Genomic DNA, 27,938 nt, shown 5'->3' with positions numbered 1-27,938 from the left:
AAAAGAAAGTAGGAGAAAGTGATATTTAAGAAATGCTACCCTTAACTAAGAAATTACAATCTAAATCAAGTGTTTTGGCACTGCACTCGAGTCCTTAGTCCTTCAATAATATTATTGACTAGTTTAAAACTCCAGTCTGAATAATATGGCTCTAATTATTAACACTGTGTCCAAAATTGTTTTTCATTAATGTAAAATTAAAAAAAATATATGTAGAACATAAACCAATCGTTATCGTAAATCGTAAAAATATCCAAGTTTTACCTACCAAAGATCAAAATATGTCAATGTCTAGTATAAAGAGATTGTTATATTATTATGTCGATCAAATGTTACTTGCTCCGATTATATAAAACTGTTTATTCGAGTCTTTTCATTTGATTAATAGCATAGTGTCGCAAGCTTAGAGTTCAAGACTCAATTCAAATAACTCATGATAGACAGTCGCAAGTTAAGAGTCGAGTCTCTAAATTAAGACCAAGAGACTCGAGTCTCTCGAACACTAATCGTTACTAAGGAAATGTCATGTCTTCCCCGAGATAATCCGTAATGGATTCAGATTTATTAATGAGCTATAACATTTCAGTTTATCTCGCAGAGATCTGTTCGAAATGTTTCTATGAATAGCAAATGAGAATGGGTATTACTTCGCAATTATTATGCGGTATATTGTTGGTGATGATAACATTACATGCGATTACGGAAGATTAATGAAAATTGTTGTCGTCAACTGTAGTCAGTTCTTAGCTGGGTGATCATCATCATCAACATCATCATCAACCCATTACTGTCCCACTGCTGGGCACGGGTCTCCTCTCAGAATGAGAAGGATTAGGCCATAGTCCACCGCGCTGGCCAAGTGCGTATTGGTAGACTTCACATACCTTTGAGATTTTTCTTTATAAATCTCTAGGTATGCAGGTTTCACAATGTTTTCCTTCACCGTTTAGCAAGTGATAATTAATTTGTAATACGTACATAATTTTGAAAAATCAGAGGTGCGTGCCTGGGATTTGAACCTCGGACCCCTCGATCGAGAGACCGAGTTTCTTAACCACTAGGCTATCACTGCTGAGTGATCAGTAGTAAAAAATACAGGCTAGCTTTACGCGGTTCAAGCACAAAATGAAAAGTTGACACGAAATCTAAAGCTTAATGAAAATGATCTTATTTTGATTAGGTAACTGTAAATGTAAATAAGAAAACACACTGATATGTTTGAAAAAAAATAGTAACCACCATAACTTCAATACTAGAAATAGGAATAAATTAGCAATTCCTAAACATAGATTATGTAAGGTGGCTAGATCTTTCATGGGTAACTGTATTCGCTACTACAATAAAATACCTGACCACATTTTGAATCTCACAGAAAAAAAGTTCAAACATGTCGTTAAACAAACGCTATGTAAAAAAGCGTACTATAAACTAAGTGATTATTTGACTGACAAAACGGTGTGGTCTGAAGTAGTTCCAGCTCCACATGTACCATTAGGTTAAGTTTAACATTGTAAAAAACATTTATTTAAAAGATGTGTGTTATGGAGTTTCTTCCGCCGCTTCTTCTCCATAGCGAAACACCTTGTGAAGTGGTGGTAATTGTAATGACATTCAAAAAGTGCTCTGTTAAGAACCTATTTTGAATTAAAAAAAATGATTTGATTTGATTAACGATGGGTTAAGTTAAAGATTTGTTCAGTTGTTAAGCTAAAGGTCACTTGTTAAAAGAATGAATGAAGTTACCAGTTAGTTATTTAAAGTTGATTTCTATTTAATTAAATTTCAACAGTTACGAATGCATCAAAAGTTTGCTTAAAATTCAACCATGTTTATCCATTACTGTCCCACTGCTGGGCACGGCCATATTACAGAATGGGCAAATCACGTTACCCAAATACCCATTCCATATTCGCAAAAAAGTTTTATAGTATTCGTAAAGAATTTTATAAAAACTCTGAAGTATATAAACAATAATAATTTTCTGAAGCATAAAATAATTTCTCTCTATATTTACTCAGAAATTTTCTTCATCATTAACGATATTGTTGTATACGAAATATGACAGTTCTGATACCAGGAAGGCAGCTTACTGAGAATTATTACGTAACAAGCTCGGAAGAGCCCGGTAAAGGCAGTATCTTGAATACTATAAATAAACCTCTTGTGTTTCATAATTTCCAGTAATTTTATTATTTTTATGTATTTTTTATAAAAAAAGATATCGTGAACGCATGCATCATATGTCACAGATGCATTGGAACTCTTGAGATATAATTTTAAAATCAAATTAAATATTTTTTTTTATTCAAAATAGGTTCTTTATAGAGCATATTGTGAGTGACAACTACCATCACTTCACAAGGTGTATCGTTATGGAGAAGAAGCGTAATGTATTTTGTATTCAAGTGCAAATTTTAAATTAGTCACTATATTTATTAATTCTAATTGATAGATCGTAAAACGATCTCAACGATGGATGCACGCATGCAAACATGCACCTACGCATACACGGTAGCATGCGTGCACACACGCACGCATGCCTACACGAAGGCACACACACTTCTACTCGACTACTACAACGGATAAATAAATAATATCTCATTTAGCTGCTCTCAACAAGCTATTTCTAATATACCTTACATTAGACATAACTTCATAATGAAACAAAAATAATATGATACAAATTGAAAATATCGCTACGTATTTTCATATTTTCCAAGAATTCCTTCAGCTGGCTTGTTACGGAACTCGACTAAAAGCTTTGCTTCGTAATAAGGAGGTTCTGAGAATCGAGTTTATAGTTAGAACATTTTCTACGGGGAGTTATTGACTTAATTTCAAAGGACTTTTCGCCATCATCAAGTTACTGGAAGTGAGCGAGAAAAAATAAGGCAGATATTATGCACCTATAAAGGTGCACTCTTCGCTAGTAAATCTTTTATGCCTGTCCAGTTAATTCTTAACTTTGAACTATGATAACTTCAAAGGTTTAGGATGAAATAGAAAGAACAGACAATTTTTTACGTACCATCTAAACCTGGAATGACAGCGCTGATAAATAAGACAGTCTATGTACTCGTAACATACTTATATGAAAGAAATTGTGTTTTATTAAAAATGAACCCTTTCGCTTAGTTTGTCATTTATCATTACTTTCCAGAATTTGATCCACAAAAACGACACTACCCGATAGTGCAATAATACAGCTTGTGTTATTTTCAAAAAACGTTCGATTCCCCGGTAGAGGTTTTTAAATGTAATGATGCAGTTTTAGTTTTACCTCAAAATCGGCCTTGTAACTCTATCATTCGCTAATCCTTATAATTTCAGATTTCACACACTTAAAAACCCTCAGCCACCCTGTATATCCGAACCGTCCACACAATGTTAGGGGTAGTAGATAACAAATAAAATATTTAACGGGGCAGCGTGAATTATTTATAGTTTCACTTTTATTCAGTCGAGGTGGCACCTGGCGGGTGCTAATAAATCTCCAGGCGATAATTCAGATTGTTTGCGCTCGCACCTATAAATCCTGCTCCTTTCTTCCTGGTGTCCACGGCTGAATGTGCGTTCGGAGGCCACACTTTTGTTACGATAGGCACAGTGGTGGGTTTATATCGGTCTTTAGAGGTCCCGGATTTAGGGCCGGTGGAAGTCTAAACGGCGAATTTAGATGTTTATGACGCAAAAAAAAACATTAAATGCGGTCGTGTCTTCTATTTTTGTAAAATCTTTGAAACGTTTGTTGTATGATGAAATTTCCGTTCACATATTATTGCAATATTGTCACTAGATGACGTTGTTTTCTAATTTCATCAATTATTGACAAGTCACGTTATACTCGTTTGTACATTACTTGCTTCTTGGATTACTAAAGTTTCAAATGGATAATATAACTAGACTAGTGCGTTCGGTTGGAACTGTCGAAAGACTCAAAATTTGTCCGACGCACTGCCGTGCACCTAGATAATCTTTACACAAAATTGATATCAAAGAGAACGTAATTTTCCTAACTTTTTAGACAAAAAAAAAGAGTAACCGAAGCGTAGCCACCGAACAAGCCTTGTTTGCGTATAACCTCACTAACTTAATCCCCCGAAACTCCGTTATTTATTTGTTTTCGTACACAAATTATCGGATGCGAGACAAATTGTCATCCGCCATTTTGTCTTATCAGTATTTCATTTCGTTCTTTCAACGTGGAGTGGTTGTTTTGATGTAATGATGATATACCGTCTTGTTACGGAAAATATATGCTAGGAAGGGAAATGCTAGGTGTTCTCGTAAAATAACGCTTTCGAAGGTGGTTCGCGTAATTTTCATAAGTAACTCAGTTCGAATACGAAAATGTAAACTGTACTATTAACGGATCGTAATTGCAAATTTTAAATTATTGTTACTTTAGCTTATGTTTACTTATAATTAATTTAAATTGCTACACCCTTACAGGCTTTCATGCCACTGTATCAACATTTGCAACACCTTTATATGCATGTGATAATTGCATGATGCAAAAAGGATTATGATTATGATTATAGAACTTTTCGTGTGTAATTGATTGTGTGGTTGCCGAAACACTCAATGTAGTACTTATACTGAATTATAAAATTTGTGTATGTCGAAATTTAACCTTTCGTTGTGGTTCGACTCTGTGATATGCCAGAAGTGTAAGCACCACTGTGATCTGCTTTAATGGGTGTACTGGTTCGGTTAGTACAAATATAATACAAATCGGTTCACTACTGTCCTACCCGAACGACGTCCACACTAAGAGTGACGTACCAGACCAACTGACAGCTAACTCAATGTCGCCAGATGCGCACCACTACCGCACGTCATACTAGTACTCGTATCTATGTTTAGTGTCAAATTATGAGGGTACTTACTAATACACTACAATGGGTATACAAGTAAAAGAAGGGGGTCTGTAAGGTTACAAGGAGCTTCAAACACATTTTCCCCCACAATCTTTCCAAGACACCATAGCAGAGCGGTCACCATGCCGATCTGACGCGCGAAGGGTTCCGGTTTCGATCCCCGGCCAGACAGATATCTGAGTGATGAATTTAGATATCTGTTCTGCGTTTGGGTGTTTGTGTATTCGTCTTTGTGTGTATCCATGGCACCCACGACACAGGGAATCCTAGTATGGGGCTGTGAGTGTGGAAACCGTTTATATAGCGTTTATATAAGACAATCATTTAATCAAATATTAATTAAAATAAATTTACCTTTAAGGAGGTAACACACCAGCGACAGTGGTAACCGTTGGCAACCATCATTGACGATAGTTAGCGATTGTCGCTCTTTTAAATGAAATTTTATCGACTGGTGTACAAAACACGTCTTCAAAGCACCATATCTCATAATTATGTACTCAGAAAGAAACAATACAAAGCATCTAGGCTGTTGGGGTGTAAAAGACCCTACCTTCACACGCATTGCAGATCGTGCCTATTTTTATATAGGTCGCGCAAAGGGTTAGCGACTTAAAGAACCTTCTCAAACATCAAAGGGTTGAGTGAGAGTCTGAATTGTTGACTTCGAAATGCCCTAGGATGTTGTGTCGACGTAATTTCAATTTTATTCCTAAAGCTTAGGGTTTTAATTAATTCGCGTAAGGGTAGGTAGGGGTGAATAGTTCTTGCACAATGGATGTTTCTAGTGCTTGATCGTAAGGGTCATGTTTAACCCCAGCTGAGTATCGAGTAGAGTTGAGAGAATCTAGGAAGTTGACATCGCTTACCATAAATAGATATATGATTTATATCTTCACTACTTATATAATACGTTGTTGAGAGTGGCAGAACCCTTTGTGTTTGACCATAGCATGGTCATTAGTCATTACATCTATACTAATATTATAAAGAGGAAAACTTTGTTTGTTTGTTTGATTGTAATGAATAGGCTCAAAAACTACTGGACCGATTTTAAAAATTCTTTCACCATTCGAAAGCTACATTGTCCACGAGTAACATAGGCTATATTTTATATGAATAATATTTGATAAATAGATTTTTAGGCGGTACAAAGTTTGCCGGGTCAGCTAGTATAATATATATCGCGTTTGAAGAATGTAAGGAAGATACTCGAGGTATTCCTTAGGCCTCAGAGGTAACAATAATATATGCGACTTTAAGTAAGATATCGAGCTTATTTTAAGAACGATTATAGATAATCATAAGAAGCACAATCATAAGTTGACAAAGCATGAGGACTAACTTGGAACCTCTCATGAAATTAAATGCAACATTAGAAATATTTTGTGATAGTACCGCCGTAGTTAAACCACGATGATTTTTCTGCACTTTTCGCTACTTAACTAGACATATACAATTACATACATATCTTTCAATTCGCAAACTTTCGCATCTTAATGAATCTCATACAATTATACATACATCTCTTTTAAAACGGCAAACTTATGCATATTAAAGTTAAAAAATCTTCTATGAAAAAAACTTTTATGACATTCATGAATTTATGACATTTAATATAAATTAATTAACGTTTAACAATGCAATAATATATAATGTAATGTTGAATCTTTTTTGAATTAATTGTATTTAATTATATTGAAATTGTTTTAATTGTAATATTTGCATGCTATTAAATTTATATAGCTGAATATGACACTGATGTATATGCCCAACAGTGGGCAATATTTGAATAACAGTTACTGAACGTGAGCGCCAGGCCCACGACTTGTTTGGCTAAATTTCGAATATCATTTGATGCGTGAAGAGATTCAATTTCGGACAAATTGGAGGGCAAATTAGATTTCTAGCAGGTCCCTAACGTTGGAAAAAGGGAGAACCCTACGTACCTATATAATGAGCTTTATAGCTCGCTTCAATATCTTATATATAAAATTCTCGTGTCACAATATTAGTTACCATACTCCTTCAAATCGGCTTTACCGATTTTCACAAAATTTTATATGCATATTCAGTAGGTCTGCGAATCGGCTACTATCTATTTTTCATACCCCTAAGTGATAAGGGTTGTTCACCCTTAACATTTTTTTTATTTGTTTGGCAACACAACGTTTGCCGGGTCAGCTAGTTTTTTTTTATAATATTGAATTAGCAATTAAGCAAAATAACTTTTTGTTAACGAAGGGGAAAACTTCAAAAGGTAGCCGGTATCGTGGGAGGGACACAGGGTTATATGGAACTCTTACCGCACTAAAATTACCCTGGTGGTCTTCCGCGGCGCTGCTTAAAGGACTCCAGGATCTCCATAGGAACGCAACCAGAGTCCTTTTAGCGCGTTGCCCCGTCGGGCCCCACCCAGGTGAGCTTGACGCTCGCCACACTCTCCGGTGTGCACGACGGTATGCGACCACACATACCGCCGTCCTTCCCGGGGCCGCTGGCCGGGCGGTTCGAGCTCCCACTGTTGCCGTCCGTAACATCGGAAGCCCCCTTTTAGTCGCCTCTTACGACAAGCAGGGGTACCGTAGCCCTATTCTAGTGCCGAAACTACATGAATAATATAATCTTATTTAGACTCGATTACTAGCAGTCTTACATGAGGTCAGCCATTGATGTGTTGCTCCTCGTCAGAATTAAGATGGACGCATCATATCTACGGAATTCTCAGCCTTCCACCAAACGCAAGAACCGCTTTACGTTAGAAACAGGTGTGACGGTGGTACCATCCGGGAGGTACCACCGTAAACACACATCATGAACCACATTTATTCTAGCACCTTCTATGCACTTAAGCGTCTAATCAACAAACTTTAGTCTACCCGCATTTTAAAACACCATCACAATTTTGTTCGTAACAACCGTTCTACATTAAAGGGTTAACCCGAATTTAAGTTGGATAGTCGGGGGGTAATTAGTACCTCCAACACGAACCCCTCTGAAATTGATAACGTAACACGGAACTTATCAGAGGCTCGCAGCCCTAACGTATGACGGGTTTGACGTGTGAATGACAGAATGTGGTGCTTACACAACTTGAGGGTGTTTTAAGACGATGGGGTATAAATTACCCCTGCTTCATTAAACGGTTGCAATGATACCTTATTGCTCTTATTTATTATGTGAGAGATTTGTAAGAGCGTCATTGCGGTCTTTAAGTGGAATACATATAACGAAAAGTTATAGTCCGCGCCAAACTGCAAGTCCGCTCTGAAGTTGTGTCTAGCAGGAGTAGTTATACAATTTGCCATGGCGACGCAATTCATTTTTATATTCTAAGCAGACTAGTTTTACGCGGACTATACTTTTAATTTGATTTCATATACATGATGTGTGATATGTGAAGTACGTACCTGAGGTCTACCACGATGCACTACCCCTGAGGACAAATTTGGAATGCGTCGGATAACTATGTTCACCACACCTTCCAAAGCAGAACACAGCAGCACTTAACACTGTTGTTATTAAGCAGAAATAGGTGTGGCGGTAGTGCCGCCGTAGTCGAACTACAGAGGCTGCTACTACCTTGATATCTTCCATGTACAACCATAAAACACCCTTAGTACAATGTAGTGAGCGTACAATTTTGCCCAACACCCATTCATTGAGCGCCATAAATTCACTTAAACATTTTGTTTTGTAAAAAACATCGAAAAACTCAGTTTTATTATTTCGGCGTATGATATATTCCGTTATAAAGAGGAAGATTCCAATTTCCGTTTGCCGCTCGCGTTTGTCTCTGTCTCGCGAATGATGCCGTCTCGCTCGTTTAGTGGGCTTTAAACTAAATGCCTTCTTTGTCACAGAATTTGGTTGAAATTGGATTTTTAGAAGCAATATTAAGAGGAATCTGTTTACGTTATCATTTATTTAGTACTTTAGTATTCAGGCTTCTGTTAGGTTCAACTTGTCCGTTTGCTCATGTTAATCTTACATATAAAATTCTCGTGTCACAATGTTAGTTACCGTACTCCTCCGAAAGGGCTTTACCGATCTTCACCAAATTTTATATGCATATTCAGTAGGTCTGAGAATCGGCAACTATACATACCCCCATACATACCCCTAAGTGATAAGGATTGTTCACCCTTAACATTTTTTTATTTATATGGCAACACAACGTGAGCCGGGTCAGCTAGTTTCATATAATAATTCAATGTTATGATAGCGTATATCCCAAAAAATAAGTAACTTAAACAAATCTTTCTAAAAATAACTTTTTCATCCGCTTAAATCATAAAAAAAACTTCTATTGTCATAATTGGGCGAGCTGGTTACCCGAACTCTTAAAGTGCTACGGGATCCGTTCTGAACACGCTCCTGAGGCTATCACGTACCCTCCAGGCCTCTCGGAGTGGCTGCCAAAAAACCAATTAGCGGTACAATTAGTCGAGGTTTTACCCTCCAGGTTCAGATCTCTGGGACGTGCTCAATTGTCGACTGAGCCTATTGCGGGCATGGAGATCGGTGTTGAGATGTCGTTAGGCCAGCGACACACTTGTTACATGAGAGCTCAAATCTTAATTTATTATTCAGGATCTGGGGATTTATGTGCTTTTCTAGGGAAACTATTTTGAGTATATTACTTGCGAGAAATAAACAGAAATTCGCGCTTTTCTACAAGCGGGTATTTTAATAACAATATTTATGAAAATAAGTTGTAGAAAATTTGATTTTAATACAATATTAAAACTTAAGGTTTTAAAACAATTATTATAAAAACAAAAAGCCAAACTGTTAAAAATATAGCCTACATTACGACCACAATTTAGACGAATTCAAAGACACCTCATAATATGTTAAAATCCGGAAGCCGTTTGGGTTGTAGGGTGTGCTAAAGAAAGATACTTTGCTACATTCATATAAAAATATGTTCCCGAAAAAACACATTTTGCACACCGTACACGAATGTGACGTCATCAGTTTGTTTCGTCATACCTGAAACGAAGCCACATCCTGAGCGCATAGGTGCGTGTAACCGCACGTCATTAGCGCGGGTGATATACGAGTGCAGCGGGGTTTATCGCTCTCAACACCTCGCGTTTTATTAATTACGCCGCTACTCCCCAGGCCACCCAGCGGTCAGTGCAACTACGTGATGTGCAGGTCGAATTCTTCACGATTTTAATGTACCAACACCAAATGCTGTTATACTTATGGCACCAGTGTGCGTGTAACATTGTGACCGTGTATCATTAGCGCGGGTGATTTACGAGTGCAGCGGGGTTTATCGCTCTCGACACCTCGCGTTTTATTAATTACGCTGCTACTCCCCGGGCTACCCAGCGGTCAGTGCAACTACGTAAGTACAGGTAGTTTTTCATAGTTTTAGTGCAACTGCATCTAGTACTGTTATAGTTATAGCAGCAGTGTGCGTGTAACATTGTGACCGTGTATCATTAGCGCGGGTGATATACGAGTGCAGCGGGGTTTATCGCTCTCGACACCTCGCGTTTTATTAATTACGCTGCTACTCCCCGGGCTACCCAGCGGTCAGTGCAACTACGTAAGTACAGGTAGTTTTTCATAGTTTTAGTGCAACTGCATCTAGTACTGTTATAGTTATAGCAGCAGTGTGCGTGTAACATTGTAGCCGCGTATCATTAGCGCGGGTGATTTACGAGTGCAGCGGGGTTTATCGCTCTCGACACCTCGCGTTTTATTAATTACGCTGCTACTCCCCGGGCTACCCAGCGGTCAGTGCAACTACGTAAGTACAGGTAGTTTTTCATAGTTTTAGTGCAACTGCATCTAGTACTGTTATAGTTATAGCAGCAGTGTGCGTGTAACATTGTAGCCGCGTATCATTAGCGCGGGTGATTTACGAGTGCAGCGGGGTTTATCGCTCTCGACACCTCGCGTTTTATTAATTACGCTGCTACTCCCCAGGCCACCCAGTGTTCAGTGCAACTACGTGATATACAGGAACAATTGTTCAAGTTTTAGTGCAGTTGCATCTAATTCTGTTATAGTTATAGCGGCAGGGGAGTGCTGAGTTATTCTGATTCTGGTCTTAAAGGTGTGGTATGGTAGGTTAAGTTTTCCCTTAATTCGACGAGTACCAATGCGTCTGTGACCAGATATGAGCCTTAAATAACATTCCAATTCTATTTTTACTAAAAACAGGTTATTTCAATTTTCCGACCAGACTTTATTTACTTACATATAAATACAATTATTATAAAATTCTAGCATAAACAGCAACACAGGCAAACCCGCGAGGCAGCGCCAGTTAATGTGTGTAATATATTAGCTTATCGCGAAGTGAATTACTGAGTAGGTGCGATCGGTTCACGGTGCCCGGAGCTTGATTCGATTACCTCTCGGTTCCCCTCGGCCATTAATTATGATGTGTTTACGTAAAATATACTTAATATTAATACGAGTATAACATATAGCTATGTTTTAATAAAAAATACAGGAGAGTTGAGTGCCAAATTTGTGACTTGCTTTGAAAAGCTAAAGATACTTAGATAAAGTATTCAAGAAGATTATACTTTTATTTGAAGTTGATCGCAGATATCCCTGGTCGACAATGATCACCAGGAAGGTTGCATGCTCTTTTGTGATATGGAACGTCACTAGTATGATGTCAGGCCACTAGGTGGAAGCACTTATTTGCATTGTCTTGTATGTGATGTCGTCGTAGTGTAAGCAATTGCTAATAAATATACTATTACTGTATATCTGGTGCATCACTCCATATTAAGACCATCACCCTAATAAGGAAACCGAAGAACATTTTTTTTTATAATATAGGAGTAGCAGATGAGCATGCAGTCCACCTGATGGTAAGTGGCTACTGCCGCCCATGGACATCTGTAATCAACCCCAGATAGGATTAGATTTTCCTACCTGAGGTCGGCCACAGATGCGCCGCTACCCCAGAGGACTAAGCTGGAAAGCCTCTGAAAAGTCTCTATCCCTTACCACACCCTTAAAACAGGAAAACAGCAGCGCCTAACACTGCCGTTATTAGGTAGGTAGAAATAGATGTGGTGGTGGTGCTGCCGGAGTCAAACCACAAAGGGTTCTACGACCTTCAAATTATATTTTGTATCTTTAAAATTATACAAAAAAGTATCCAATTAGTTAATTACAGATGCCCATCAACAGTGAGCACTTAACTTCAGGCACCATTTTCAATTTTAATAAAAACATATCGCTTTTAATACATTTTCACAAGCGATGTTAACTGTAACCGCCACATATGAAACTACACGGTGTAAGTTCACAGCGTGTAAGCTGCTGTGAGCTTTCGAAGCTCGTTCGACCGAACATTGCTAATTAACTGCGATTTTCCAAATGAAAACGCGATTAAATTTTGAAATTGTACTCGATTTAAAATTCCCCTAATAGACTAATGAAGTACTTGAAGTTAATCGTGTTTCGTGACTGAAAAATTAACCGTTAAAATTACATAAGGGGGTGTTGTTCACAAGCTTAGCACGTGGGTAACGAGATTGGGGTTAGCGAATGGGTTTTACATTTTTACACAAGACTATGGGTTCCTTATGAAATCCATATCTTATATATAAAATTCTCGTGTCACAATGTTAGTTATCGTACTCCTCCGTAACGGCTTTACCGATTTTCACCAAATTTTATATGCATTATATGTATTATAGGTCTGAGAATCGGCTACTATCTATTTTTCATACCCCTGAGTGATAACAGTTGTTCACCCTTAACATTTTTTTTAATTATATGGCAACGCAACGTTTGCCGGGTCAGCTAGTAGTATAAAGATACTTTCGGGGTAAAAATATCCCGTGCGATTCTCTGAAAAGTCGGTTAACTTCGTAAGAAAATCTCATCTATACTGGTTTATTCATTTCCAATATTAAAATAGTTACAAACGTAAGCAATAAATATATTTAAGCCATTCACAATCATATAAATGCACACGCACCTACATAGAAGATAAGAATATTGAATGCCAATTATAATATATGAATTTAATTTCCATAGTCATAAACTTGATATAGCATAAATTTAATGTGATTTAATGGCTTATAATGCGATTAGGTTATCGGTAGTAAATCATTATCGATTGGTGTGCGTTTAAGCTTGTATCACTGCTATATAATATACAAAGAGAATAGAGGACATATAGTAACATAGTCATTAATAAAGAGGTATAATTACTATGGGACTGTTTAGGGATATAACATGTTTTATCATCCAATGATGAGGTAAAACGGGGCAAATGATTTTGACCAGTACCCTTACCATGATTTTTTAAAACATCCCACAATTTTACGGAACGTTTACTCAATTCGTTATTCTGTTCCGTTTACTTCAGGAGACTGAGTAAACGTAACAGTATGTAAGTGCTCAAGTCTTTTTCTCTACCTCACATGTTTGCAAAACATAAAGCACCATTTTGTCAATTTAGACATTTAATGTTACGTTACTGACGCTATAGTTCTGATACAATCCGCTAGGGGCGCTGATTGGAATTTTTGTCAAAACGTAAAAGCTCATGGTAAGGGTATAGTATGTATTTATATTCATCTGCGATCTCATAACATCGAAATTACTTATCACTATGTTTGAAGCATCTTTGTCTGCTGGTTATAAATTATGTTACCTCACATTCAATCATTTATGAAACAAGAAAATATCTTTCTTATCTGGGATCTTCTAGTTCAGATAAGATGTTTTCTTATCTGAACTATCAGATCCCAGAGTCCTCTACGCACCTGGGGAGTTTGCTGCGGTAAAAGTCCCATATAACATGGCGTCGTTCGCACGGCATCGGTTAATAAAAAAAGGAGTGTAAAACACTCAACCATCAGGCTATGACTACGTATACATAATAATATATCGCGTTTCAACAGAATATCAGAACGGAGACCGCAAAATCCAAAGATAAACGTCAAACATAAAGTGTCCCCGAATGATAACGCTCACATTAAGGCGTTCTCGGGATCCAACTTAGCCCGTCGTCCCCTTGCCCGAAACACTCGATTGATATGCTAATATATATTTTTATAACACCAAAATCAACATACAAACGACCGGAGGAGACATCAGTGGAAGACCGGACCCCGTTAGAGTATAATGACACACATATATAAACTATATACATATGTATGATATGATCGGGAAGTACATAGACAAACCAATTGACTCTTGATTACTTAATAACTTCCCGTCGTTCAGTTTGTAACAGGTACTGTTAAGGACGGCAAGGGGATAGTGACAGCTTTGCTAAATCAACGCTACTTTGATCTTAGATGCTGTCTGCTTATTTTTGGGAAATATTAAGTTTGGCCATATAAGGAGGTAACATAGCCAGCATTCTTGGGACCCTACCGAAAGGGTCATTGGAGTCATTGTTTTATCTCTAAATTTTATTTTAAGACTTACACCATCTTTTCTTTTTTGTTCTTTATCTTTTATTGTTTTATCTTATCTTTATTGTTTCTTTACACATCTTTATATATATATTTCTTATGTGCGTGTGTATGTCACTGAACTCCTCCTAAACGACTGGACTGATTTTGATGAAATTTGTTGTGTGTGTTCAAGGGGACTTGAGAATGGTTTAGATTCACAATTTAGTCCGTGGGAAAAGGTTTTTTTTATTTAATTTTTAATTCGTAAGTAGTTATAGAATCGGAAACTATGCATTTGATCAAGTGATGATCTTTAGCAAAGTTGTTGTCCAAGAGCCCACGAGGGTTTGGGAGTTGGTATGACCAATTTTCGACAGATGGCACCACTATCATTCCAATGCAGGTACAAATTTTCCATTTTATGTATGTTCTTTAAAATGCGGGCGAAGCCGCGGACACCACTAGTTTCTTATATATATTTAAATAATATTTATCTTTAGTTACTGTTGTATTACACATAATGTACATATAAAAATAAAACAGTTTAAGTTTTATAACACACTAATATCCATCCATAACCGACATCGACGCATCCTATTATCATATGAAAGACGGGTTATTAGTATAAGAAACAGCGACTGGGGGATTCAATCCACATAAAGACGTTTAATGAGTCGACTAATCGCTTCGCCAACTATTTATAATGCCAATAAACCCCTGTTTACCATATCAATCGTTTTGGAGTCTGTTTTCCGAGCCCCCTATTAGGGATCACGACTGTATTACCGAACTTAACTATATATACTTTTTTAATAATATTGTTAGGAATGATGGTAAGAGTAAAGAAATTTAATTGTCAAATGCGAGTATTAAATAAAAGTGGGCGTATAAAAGGGCGCTGTAATAGATCGTCTACTGGGTAGTTATTTTCCGATCTTTGTAAAGAATGTTACTCTGCCAGTTTTGTTGCTCATTTGCGTTTAAATTTTTTTCGGTTAATTTATTTTGGAAAGTTAAGGTTCTCGGCTTATAAAAAGTTGGTTTTTAAATAATTTCCTGACGATATTCCTAACAATATAGTAAGTAGCTACTGCTCTCCATGGATAGGAGTCATCGACCCATGATACCTGGGATCGGTCACAGATGCGTTGCTACGTGCGGACTAAGTTGGAACGCCTCAAATTAGGATGTCCTTTCAAACTAGAGGATAGCACCGTTTAACACTGGTTATTAGACAGGAATAAAGGCAGCGTTGCGGCGGTGGCGCCTCCGCAATCGCACAACGAAGCGGGATTCTACCATAATTATGTCCACCTAATTTGCGAACTTAATTAAATACGACGAGTATATTTGAAATATAACTAGAAATACTACTAACTAACTACTAATAACTGTAATTTTTATCTGTTTCACATTTGGATACGGATCCGCTGAGAATGCTAGCCAAGATTGACTTGGAAGACACCACACATCTATAAGATTTTTTTTCAGAGTTCGGATATTCAAGTTTCCTCACGATGTTAAGGATGTGTACGGTTAAGAAAAATATAACCATTAAAGTTAATACTTAATTACACATAGCGGTAGTAAATAAATGAACTGTCTTTTAAACCGATTTAATCTTTCTTGAATTTGCATGCAAACTGAGGTACTTAAATGTAGAGTACTATATATTTCCTAATAGTACATGTTATCGACTATATATTACCTTTGGCAACCCTAACCACAATAGACGCGATTTATGTCCGTCGGCGGTTGTGCATTTGACAGTTAAATTGAGAAAGTTAATGCATAAATAAAAGGCAACAATATAGGCCCGGAAGGGGCGGGGCCTATTACGCTAAGCCTCTTACAATGGTCCGGGTCTTCGAGGACCCGGCGTCAGATTAAAATGTCCCGTCGCTTGTTCGATCGTCTGCCGTGTCACGTAATAAGGCCACATGTCACGTGCTTAGTTCCCAGACACTCTACGTACGCTTGCATAATAAAACACGTGTATTGAAAGAAATCGAGCGGAGTTTTATACTGACGTCGACTTGGGAAAACTTAAAACGTACTGAGAATGGATACGCGAGATATTTGTTCCCTTACTTAATATGTATTTGTTCCTTGAAAATTTTTAAATATTCGTCTCATTTAACGGTGCAAATTTGGGCTGGCGGCAAATAATGTCCCGTGGTGTGTACGAGTCTGTCATGTCACGTAATAAGCCCACATGTCACGTGGTTTGTTCCACGATATTCTGCGCCCGCTTGCATAATAAAACACGTGTATTTAGAGAAATCAAGCGCAGTTTCATACTAACGTCGACTGGAAAACTGCGAAGCTTAAAATGTACTAAGGACAAATTCGCGAGAATTTTGTTCTTTTACATATATTGTTTTTTACATGTTTTTATTCCTTGAAATGGTTAAATCTCGTTAAAAGAAGGAAATTTGGGCTGGCGTCAAATAAAGTCCTGTGGTTTGTTCGAGTCTGTCATATTACGTAATAATGCCACAAGTCACGTGTTTCGTACAAAAAATTAAGTGTAATTTCTCTTCATTACGTTGGAAATACATAAAATAAACTGGATCATTATAGACACATGTGATACTACCTAGTTCCTATACTTTGTTTGGTCCTTTCATTTCCATCCACACATGGTCCTTGTCTCTAAGTTCGTATTTTAACCAACTAACGCTATAATTTATGTATGGAACTTATAGCCTTTTTATATTTGTATTTCTAAACGCCAGCTTAAAAGTTGAAATTACCTAATTCATAGAATATCAAAACATTATTCCTTGACCGACGTCTGAATCCCACTTAATATAAATCATCTCCAAGTCGATATAGACTATACCATAATTTAAATCACAATTGCTACTGTCATATAAATAAATTAAACAGAATAGGGATACAGATGTCCTTAGTCTACTTTATGGTTAGGATTGAAACAACAAAGGCATAGAGTTTCCACGGTAATGTAATTCAGGATCAGTTGGATGTCAGATCGAGAGCCCATTCCATTGTTCCTTGAAGCTGGAACATACAATGGATGCTACTCCATTGTTCCCTTGTCTACGCCCTTTAATATTAATACAGTTTACAAATTGACTAATTGTACAATGATTGCAAACGGCTTTCACGATTAAGACTGGGAATTAAATGAACAATTTAGCAGATGATGGTTTGTAGTATATTAAATTGTTCCTAACGTTCATGGACGAATGAACTTAAGTCTATGCAGGGAATTATTATGCGATTGCTATTTGAGATTGGTCAGCTTTTTCGTGCCTTTTTTCGCTTGAAGTAAAGAGGATGCGACTGCCCATGTCCCAATATTGGCCGGGCAGTGATAAGTTGATATTTGGCCTCTAAATCGACGGGTCTGATGGTGAAATCTCAGACCTAACGTATGATTTTTTTAAAAGTTATGTGCGTATTACAAATTACTTGTAAATACCACTTTCTTTAACGTTAAAGAAACTTATCATGAGGAAACCACCACGCTTGAGATTTCCTAAAAAAAGTTATCCAAGATATATTAAATCTTCAAATGGCAAACACGGTGGACTTTGGCCCAAACCACTCTCACTCTGAAACGAGACTCGAACCTAGCAGTGGTACAGTAACGAGTTGACGACGTTGATGCCGCCGCAGACAAACCGCCAAGATCTCCCACCTCCAACACACGCTACAGCAATTAGTCACTATGTTTACAATGGTATCAATATCAAAGCCTTGTGACACGGGAACAATCGAGTAACGGCCATTACCGTGTTCCCGGATTATCCGTACTGCGTGACGCGGGAACAATGACTAACAATGGTACCCTCGATCGACATTTAGTTTATACCGGAATTACGTTACAGTGCAAATTGTTTATTATTGTTTATATTGCGTTATTAACGAACTTATGAGCAAATACCGCTATTCATGACCATTTAAACGTAAATTTAATGTCACGTTATGTAACGAGTACCAGTCTACAGTACTCTCTAATAGCAAGTGTTTGATTTCTTAGCACGTACGTATTCTGTTGTTTAACTCTGAAGTCTTTTTAAGTTTGTAAACGTTATTAGACGAAATTAACGAGTCAGGACGGAGGTGCGCCATCGTACTCTCAGACAGCAAGCCGTCGCGCATGATACGTAAGTTGACACCATGTTTGTTATTAATCTAATTGTTCCCCACTTTCTGAGACTCGAGTAAGGAAAACGAATCTGCGGGAGCGTGCATCATCGAGCTCTTGGACTGCGCTCGCGAAACGATATGTAATTCATCGCGTATAATTCATCAGTACTAATAAACGCGTAATAAAGATGCGCGGGAGACGTTTTATATTGTCAATATTGCGTGTTTCTCATTGTGATTCCCAAGTCACGTCATTGAACATTGAACATTTCTTAGTCCGCGAGATGTCACGTGATGTGACTTTATAATACATATATAATTGTTTACTCACCGCTTTCCGAGACGGAGGAGGGTGAGCGGTCTGCCCGACTGTCCCGACTCGAGTCGGAGTGTACATCATCGAGCTCTTGGATAGCGCTCGCGCAACTTTATGTGTTACGTCGCATGCGTTATGTTATATCAGCGACATCGATCGTTGGTGTGATAAAAATAAGCGGGAGACCTTATATACTGCCAGTACTACGTGTTTTGCAGTGTATTATATGTATCATGTTACGCTATTGAGCATTGAACATTTCTTAGTCCGTGAGATGTCACGCGGCGTGACTTAATATTACATATTGTTCACTCACCACTTTCCGAGATGGATGAGGGTGAGCGGGTTGCCGTGGACACTCCCGAGGAGGACTCGAGCGAGGAGAAGGAGTCTGCGCGCGTCGCGGTCGACATGGAGCTCTCGGAGGGCGAGCGCGTGACGTCACGGGACGAGCGAAGGTGCGCGAGCCGCCGCCTCAGGTAGCGGTGTTCGCGCGCGAGGTGGTCCCTGATGAGTGAGTGCTTTTTCTCTCGTTCTTCTAGGTTCTGGAACAATATTGATGACACCGTTTATTTAGTAACAAGTGAACGTTAAGTATGAAGTATCTATATTCGTGAAGAAAAATGCCCGAATCAAAAAAAAAAAAATGCATATACTCGTAAGAAGTTTTTGTATCGCAGTCGTTTTTCATTTTTATGTAAAGAGAGTTGCTTGCACCATTTGAATATAATATAACGTGGACATTACAGAACATGGATATATTACATCTATCTCAAAGAGACAGGAAAATGAATCCTAATGTAGTTCTAACAAGATGTAATGCCGCCCTATGCTATGCCCTATGCTAAAGGGCTTTGTCGTATGGATATGTATGCCTTTAATCTTAGATCCAGTCACTATCTTCTATCCTAGGGTAAAATATGTTAGATCCTCATATTATTATAATTTCATATCACTTGTCAAACGTTATCGGATGCCTTGTAGATGTTTCTAAAACAAAAGGACTACTGCCAAAAGTATATAACAATATAGTTTACACAAGGCCGTTATTTCGCAAGTAAAACAAGAGATTTACAAAGAAATTAAATCAGTACTACGCCTATGGAGGCTGGGACAGGCGGCGTCGAGCGGCGTCGTGGCAGATTTATGAGGGGATATTTCATCTGCGATGCCGGTATCGTGATGTGGCCCCCGCTCCCAACACCCACTGGAGCACAGGTTCGATGTCCGGCGAGAGCGATCATGAATTAAGGAATGAAGTTTATTAAGGCGATTTGCGGGAGCTGTTGCAATGTAGAAATCATCACGTAAGATAAAAGCGTTATGATCCCTCTAATTTACCGCTGTTTTGTTTTCTTATTTTGTATACTTGTCCTAAAGATGAAGCTGACAGGCTACCTGATGAAAAGTAGTCACCGTCGCATACGGACATTGGCAACACCAGAGAGTCAACGATGCATAGCTGCTGGCTTCGAAGGAGAGCTATTTTTGCACCTCATTTGAAGAACCCCATGCTCTCCTGGAATATATCAGGTGAAAATTCCAAACAATTTGTGCTATTTATATATCGGCAACAGCTCCACCGAGTTACCTATGACCATTGCAACGGTAAAACATGCATATTAAAGACAACAGCAGAATCAAGTCGTTAGATTTTAAAACGATGTCACAGCTACAGTATCGCTAACTATAGAACACAGGCCTATCGATCTCAAACAGCCGGACACTGGCCGGTGGTCTTTTTTAAAAAATCTTTACTCCATCTCCGTGAATCGATCGCTCCTTCTGCTTTATTTTTCATATTCTACGTGTTACTTCCCCATTATACTCTGTATGGGGCGTTCGGTGGATAAAATGCTTTCTATTGAAGAACAAGCTGAAAATTCGTTAGACATTGCACCTAAAGTAATAATTTCTTAAACGTTGATAATTTAATTAAATTAAAATCGGTTAAAAGTAGTGATATCCTAGTGATTCAAACTTGTCCTCTCGATCGCGAGGTGTGAAGAACAAACTCCAAACATTTACCTTTTAATATGTAAGTTATGTGCATGTGCGTATTACAAATTAATTATCAATCAATTGCATAACTCGTGGAAGAAAACATCGTGAAGTAACACGTCTGAGACTTCTTAATAAAAAGCTTTGTGTTGTAAAGGGTGCGTCTATCAACCGCTTTATTCACCTCTCATTCTAAGAGGAGACCCGTGCCTAGCAGTAGGGTAATAATACCCTAATGCTTTTCTAAAATAAAAGTAACCTAAGTTACTATTTATAACATCAGCTAACTTCCAGTGAAGTCCCATCAAAATCGTTTCAGCCGTTTTGGAGATTAGCCAGAAAAACAGACAGACAGACAAAAAATTCAATATTTTTTTCATAAGTACAAGTATAAGGTACAAGACGTAGCATTACTTTCAACGGTAGTTAATAAAAAGAACGTTAATATTACATATCGTAGAGATAAATATAATAAAAATTGGCAACATTCCTCCATAGGTATATTTCTCCAGTGTATTCCTTCAGTTTTCCAAGAAAAACGCTGAGAAATGATGATAGCCTCTTCCCATGAATATCTGAGTGTGCGCGAATATGTGTAAATGTCGCTTGGACATATGATAAATGGACAGTTTCTTGTTCATAGTCCACGAAATAGCTCAGCGGAGTAGCGGCGCACGGCAGTGGGACAGCCAAGTTCGGGAAAATTGACGACGTATTGGCTGTGTAAAAGCTTGTATTAATTATTCTAGCGTTACATAAAGTTGAGGTTAATTTAATGGTTAATCTTATTTCTCAGGATACAAAAATATTAAATAACATAACAGTGTTTTTAGGAAAAATCGTTGTAAATTATTATGATTTAAGTAAGTCAGAAGTAAGAAATTTACTAACCCTTTAATATCTTAACTCTTCGCCGACAACTCAGAAACTCCCTTATAATAATATTATGAACTTGTCTGTTTTTTCACATTGATGTTTTCAGTGGGAATAATATCGCCTGTAACCTTTTTATGTTCCACTGCTGAACAGTCTTCGGGTCTTTCTGTACAATTTCTACACACGTGGAGTATATGTAACATTATATTACACAGCGAAAGAAATACCCAAACACGGTCCGAGCAAGATAGTGTAACTTTAACTTTTTTTATAATTCTATTACGAAATGTGCCGAATTAGACATACGAACTTGTTATGTAAAAACGCTCAAAGCGAACTACAAAGGGTAAGCCCGTTAGATCCGAAGTTGCTAAAACCTCGTATTATTCTCTACAGCGTGCCGTGATGTCCTAAGGGTTTTAGGTCTTGTTCGTTACTAGTAAATAAGGGTTAAAGGTATTTGCTACCAAGAATGTGACAACCGTATGAAAAAAGATTTCAGCAAAAATATATTTTGGCCACAAAATATGTAAAGAAATAAATAACTATTGAAACGAATTCATTAATAGAAAATAAAATCAAGTTTAGCATTACATCAAATAGAATGTGAATTGATCCTAAAATTGGGTGTACTCGTACGATTATGTTCTGAAATAGCTGCAAGTCATATAGGAGGTCGCTGGATCTATTATATAAATAAAATGTAGAGGAGCAGCATGAAATAATTTTGGAAATTCATCCCTTACTAATTAGTGTGCACTAATTACTGAATGATTTTTTGTATTTTTTTTTTAATAAAATTCTATCTCTGGAAGAATTAAATATTGCGTTGGAATTCATTATAACACTTTGATGAGTACTGAGAAGGGTTTTGGAAAATCCATCTCCTCTCCTATCCAGGGGACGACAATACAAAGCTCGACAAAGATAAACATGAATGAAAAACAAATACTGGTGCAAATTACCGTTCCGATGAATTTTAAACCGTAGCCGGATCGGAACATCGTATCGGCTACAATTTAATTGGTTATCTGAAAACTTTTCCAATCTGCATCAGCAATTCCGCGGTCTCGTGTTCGCGGGTAGTCATTACTCTGTTAATTTTAACCACAGAACAAAAAAAGAAGATGATGCCTAGCGGTACATTATGCTGAGAGAAAACTCATACACGTGACGATCTCTGAGAGTTGTGTAAAAAGAAAAATTTTCGCAGGTGGGCTTAAGACCTTTTTACTTTTGAATTCAAGCCCGTATCCATCTAATATACTGAAATGGTTTAATGATGAGTGACTTTTAAAGTCATTTGTCATAAAGGGTTTTACTTATATGGAAATGCTATTGCCCTATCTGGCAGTTCGCTATGTCCGACCTTCCATCACTTAAGTCCACTTATTTCTACATTGGACTTTCGGAAAATTTTCATTCTGCTTCACACTGAGATAATCTCTCTCATCAAACGTAATATTTGATAGACATTTCTGAACAATTTACAACCAATTGGTAATAGTTGGCTCCTGGAGCACACTTCCTCCCTTTCCTATGTATTTAGCATACACAGTTAAAGGTCTTTTGTCTACGCTAAGTAGATTATACAAAATACAGTTAAAAACAGTGAAATTCAAATCCTCTTCAGCAACGTTTAAGCTCTGCTCTGCATGCGATTAGTTTCTTGTTGGCTTAGCGCAGCGGTTAATGGAAAGGTTGCTGTTGTCTTTTTAACTGCTTCCCGTCCAACCGGATTTGCATAGCACTCTGTTTGCGAGTGCAAATGATTTTTGTTTCGTGATCAAGTGTTAAATGGGCGAGCGGTGTTTTATGTACTCGAATTGTAAGTGTAATGCGCTTCATGTTGATGGGAGGCTGCGTCAGTCGACAAAATACGACGATGGGTGAAAATACGCATCGAATGGTATGAAAATAGCTGTAAAATGTTATCAATATAATTTAAATTGTCTAGTTTCCTTTGGAGTTCTTCAAAACACCAGCAAACACCCCTGTCCTTCAAAGCCATCAAAGTATCGCAGACTCTTCTACAAATATCCGCAGAAAACTTCGACCATTTTCCTTCACGTGGTTACTTTAGTAATTAAAAAAAAACTAAATTAATTAAGTCCAAAAAATTAAATAAAACAGAAACACGAGATAATAAAACAATGAACGAAGTCAATCTTACGACTCATTTCCTTTCTTAACTCAGTCCCTTAATTATACTCCGCCGATGGCAAAGTTTAATTGAAAAATTACAAGGCTGTCTGTTAGACTGGTGAGGAATTTGCTCGCTTCCCCGCCGCCCCCTTTAATTCGTCCCGCATATTAACAAGACGGAAATAAATTGTCTGAAAGGAACCGGGAAACGGCACGGCATTAACATATTAGAATAATTGTGGTCGGACGAATCGAGAACGTGATTTCGGGGCCCGGTTGTGTGTTTCTGTGTTTTCCGCGACGCAGGGCCTCTTTCCTGTCGCGCGGGATTGCGTCCGCGTGTGGATCTTGACTGCATGCTTACCACTTGCATCCTATCGTTTGGTAGATTTTCTATAAAGCGCCCGATATTCGTGCTCATGGTTCAAGAAAAGGTTGCATGGTTGCCACTAAGAATGAGAGGGGTTCTGGTCGTTTTCCACCGCGCTGGGTACATACCCACTGTTAGACTTCATCACAACTTTGAGAACTGTTTTCATTAAGAATTCTTAATATGATGTGTATAAAATTGTTGTGAAATGACCGTTTTTTGCACAGAGATGAAATATGCTATGGAGTGGATATTGACCAGATTTTCATAGAAAATCTTTTATCTTACAACCACACTGATATTATCTCGGATTGATTGACGTTTGACAATTAATTATTAATTATTTCCGAACAATTTATTATCAAATGTTATTTTTGAGAAAATAACCAATATGTATACAGTATACACCATACTTTTTTTACAAAACCTAGCATATTCTCAATCAGTCTGATAGCGCAAATAAACGCTGACAAAAAAAAAAAAAGCGAATTTATCGAAAAGATTTCCCCCGTAAAATAAAACTAAGTTAACACAGTCCACACAGCGCTCAGGATACTTACTCCTGTATCCCGAATGAAGCGATCTCGTAAAACGGGACTCGTTCTACGTCCTCAAAGAAAGCTTGTTATCGCAAAAAACACTTCGCGAACGCTACGTAGTTTTTATACCGAATTACAATCTATATGTACGATAATGTTGTGCATTTTGTATGTCTGTACAATTTATTAAATTGTATGCTAAATTAAGAATGTTTTTTACTCGACTTTTTTACACGACTCGACGGTATTATGTATTTCGAACTTAATAATGTATATTGTTTAGAACTTGGCTGATACGCTGTCATGTGCCCAGATGTATGTCTTATTCTTTGGCATGCCTTACAGCCCAGGAGGTGTCGTTGGATACGTCTAAATAATGAGAGTGATAGGCCAAATTTTTAATCAGTCGTGTTTTTTGTTTTTATAATAATTAAGTTTGTTTCAGAACGTTATTCTTGCTTAAAAGTGGTACAATAACAAATGCTTTTCTTTCTAAAAGGAGACCCCCACCCTTAGAAGTGGGACAGTAATAGTTTGACGACCAATAAGATTATAACACCAAATTATTTATAATAAGTAAAGGTACGGGCAGAGTCGCGTGCATATACTAGTTTACATTATCCTCGAAGCTGAACGTTTTGTCTTTACATTTTCTTTTTTCGTCGTAAGTGTAGAGTTTATGAACGGAGCTTTTTAATATATCAAAGGGAAAATGCCAAAAGGAAATTAAGTGAAAATGTTATGGGTTTTAAAATAAATTTGATAAAAATAAATACACTGCATTTTTTGTGTTTTTTACATGAAATATATTAAGGCTTTAAGTATGTACCTATGCTATGGATCTTTTACCTCATTTGGGGGATTTAATGCACTACTGTTGGACTCGAGCTTCACGATGAAACTGGGGGAGGGTTGGAGCATACTCCATCCCTCAGTTTTAATGTCGTCGAATGTTTATACCGCTTATCCGTAATCTCTATACACTCTGATAAGGCTCAATTATTGCAATATTTTGTATATTATGTCGTTTACATTATTTTAACTTACATTCTTTTATAAATTTTTCAACGTAAAGTAGATCACTTTCCGTTTTTCATCAACCTTGGCTCCGTAACTCCTTGCCACACTTTAATATTCGGGATATTCCATAGTTTCGGAACAAGCCCTTCACACACTTGAAAAATTCACCCCATACACATACCTACGAACATACATAATATATAAACACGATAATTCCCCGCGTTGATTTATCGACATTTATTTTTGTTTTCACCCACGAAATAGCTCCGAATTATAAGGTTGGAACCGAGTTATGGCCTATAAAAAGTATAATGGCGGCCCGCAACGCACGGCGCCGCATTCGAAGCGGGCGCATTTCACAATCAATTATGTATGTGCGTGATAATTCTAATTAGCGTGCGTCGAGAGCGCACGTGTTTGCGAATGGTGGACGAAAAATAAATAAAAATTAATAGGATATGCGATAAAAAAAATGTTAAAGTATATTACATGTATGTTTTATTTTCTAGCGAATGGATTTAAAACATTAAGAACCCGTCTCTGTGTTCTTGGCAATTATGTATGTGTGTGATAATTCTAATTAACGTGCGTCGAGAGCGGACGTGTTTGCGAATGGTGGACGAAAAATAAATAAAAATTAATACGGTATGCGATAAAAAAACGTTAAAGTATATTATATGTGTCCTTTATTTTCTACCGAAAGGGATGAAACGTTTTAAAAATTGATGGATATCTAACCAATTCCATTTCACAATCAGTTATGTATGTGCGTGATAATTCTAATTAGCGTGCGTCGAGAGCGCACGTGTTTGCGAATGGTGGACGAAAAATAAATAAAAATTAATACGGTATGCGATAAAAAAACGTTAAAGTATATTATATGTGTCCTTTATTTTCTACCGAAAGGGATGAAACGTTTTAAAAATTGATGGATATCTAACCAATTCCATTTCGCAATCAATTATGTATGTGCGTGATAATTCTAATTAGCGTGCGTCGAGAGCGGACGTGTTTGCGAATGGTGGACGAACAAAATAATTAAATTTATAGTTATATGCGACGAAAAAAACGGAAATACTCCATCTTATATAAGTCACCATTGTTCGCCATGTATATCTGTAATCGACCCCTAATAGGATTTACTTTAGGTCGACCACGAAATTTTACTACCCCTAAGCATTCCAACTTAGACCAGTTGGAATGCCTAATATATCAACACAGCTGCGTAGCTGTGATATTACTGAAATCGGATATAGTCTTTCATATTACAATTACAAATTAAAAAATGAAATAGGTACTCTTAACCACAGCTTAGATATTTTACAACGATTTCGTTTTGTATAGACACCTAATTACGACACTTACACACAGTTTGGTGCAGATGTCACGAGTGGCGAGGATTTCGACAATCCGCTCCAGTGGCGTTCGGGCACGTGCCCAAGTGGCGCTGGAGATATCTGCCACAGTTCTTCCTATTACGAGATCCCCAATTCTGCTCTCGAAAATGCTAGAGCAGGCTTTCTTGTTTTTATATTCTCAGAATTATATCACTTACGACTTGTGCCCCGCGGTTTTATCAATGTTTAAAAGCGTAAAAACTTGGGGAATTCCATGGATTTCTTTTGCACAGAACCCTAATTCTGAAAGTGGTCAAAGGCTTTTAGAATCGTGGCCTTACTCGTGACTTGTTTACGATACTCGTAATTACAGCCGGAGTTTTTTTTGTATAATAGAGTAGCAAAAGAGCATGCAGTCCATCTGATGGTTAGTGGCTACTGCCGCCCATGGACATCTGTAATCAACCCTAGATAGGATTAGATATTCCTACCTGTGGTTGGCCACAGATGCGCCGCTACCCCTGAGGACCAAGCTGGAACGCCTCGGAAAAGTCTGTCTCCCTTACAACACCCTTCAAACCGGATTACAGCAGCGCCTAACACTGCTGTTATTAGGTAGAAATAGGCGTGGCGGTGGTGCCGCCGGAGTCGAACCACAAAGGGTTTTACCTTCAAAAAGTCAAGTCAAGTTGTATTACAAGCTGACTTTTCATAGCAACCCATCTGTTATCTCTTTTTCAACTGTATTTTGTGGCATGCGTGAATTTGCGCCTGTGACCACTAAAAAAACACTAACTATCTTATTATAACTCTTGACGCTTTTCAAATCATTGGGCGGGTCTGTTATACTTTATGTACTACCTATATTACATATTAGATGTCTATTTTGTTACTTCGTCCTTACTAACCCGTATGCAAAATCTAATGGTTTCGC

General features: G+C 37.6%; 1 protein-coding gene across 2 annotated transcripts in view; it reads right to left on the bottom strand.

Annotated features, from left to right (window-relative positions):
- The window catches only part of LOC140744754 (max dimerization protein 4), a 372,173-nt gene that overhangs the window by 16,314 nt on the left and 327,921 nt on the right, over positions 1-27,938 (bottom strand). For both annotated transcript variants that reach the window (XM_073076403.1, XM_073076402.1), the window contains exon 5: positions 19,033-19,261. In XM_073076403.1, the coding sequence (XP_072932504.1) occupies positions 19,033-19,261 (229 nt within the window). The remainder of the gene's footprint in view (positions 1-19,032; positions 19,262-27,938) is intronic.

Source organism: Epargyreus clarus, unplaced genomic scaffold (genome assembly GCF_041222505.1).
Source record: "Epargyreus clarus isolate Ecla_fem2 unplaced genomic scaffold, WU_Ecla_fem_2.2 ptg000009l, whole genome shotgun sequence".
Taxonomy (NCBI): domain Eukaryota; kingdom Metazoa; phylum Arthropoda; class Insecta; order Lepidoptera; family Hesperiidae; genus Epargyreus; species Epargyreus clarus.
The sequence above is the reverse complement of the archived record's forward strand: the minus strand, read 5'-3'. Positions and strand labels throughout refer to the sequence as shown.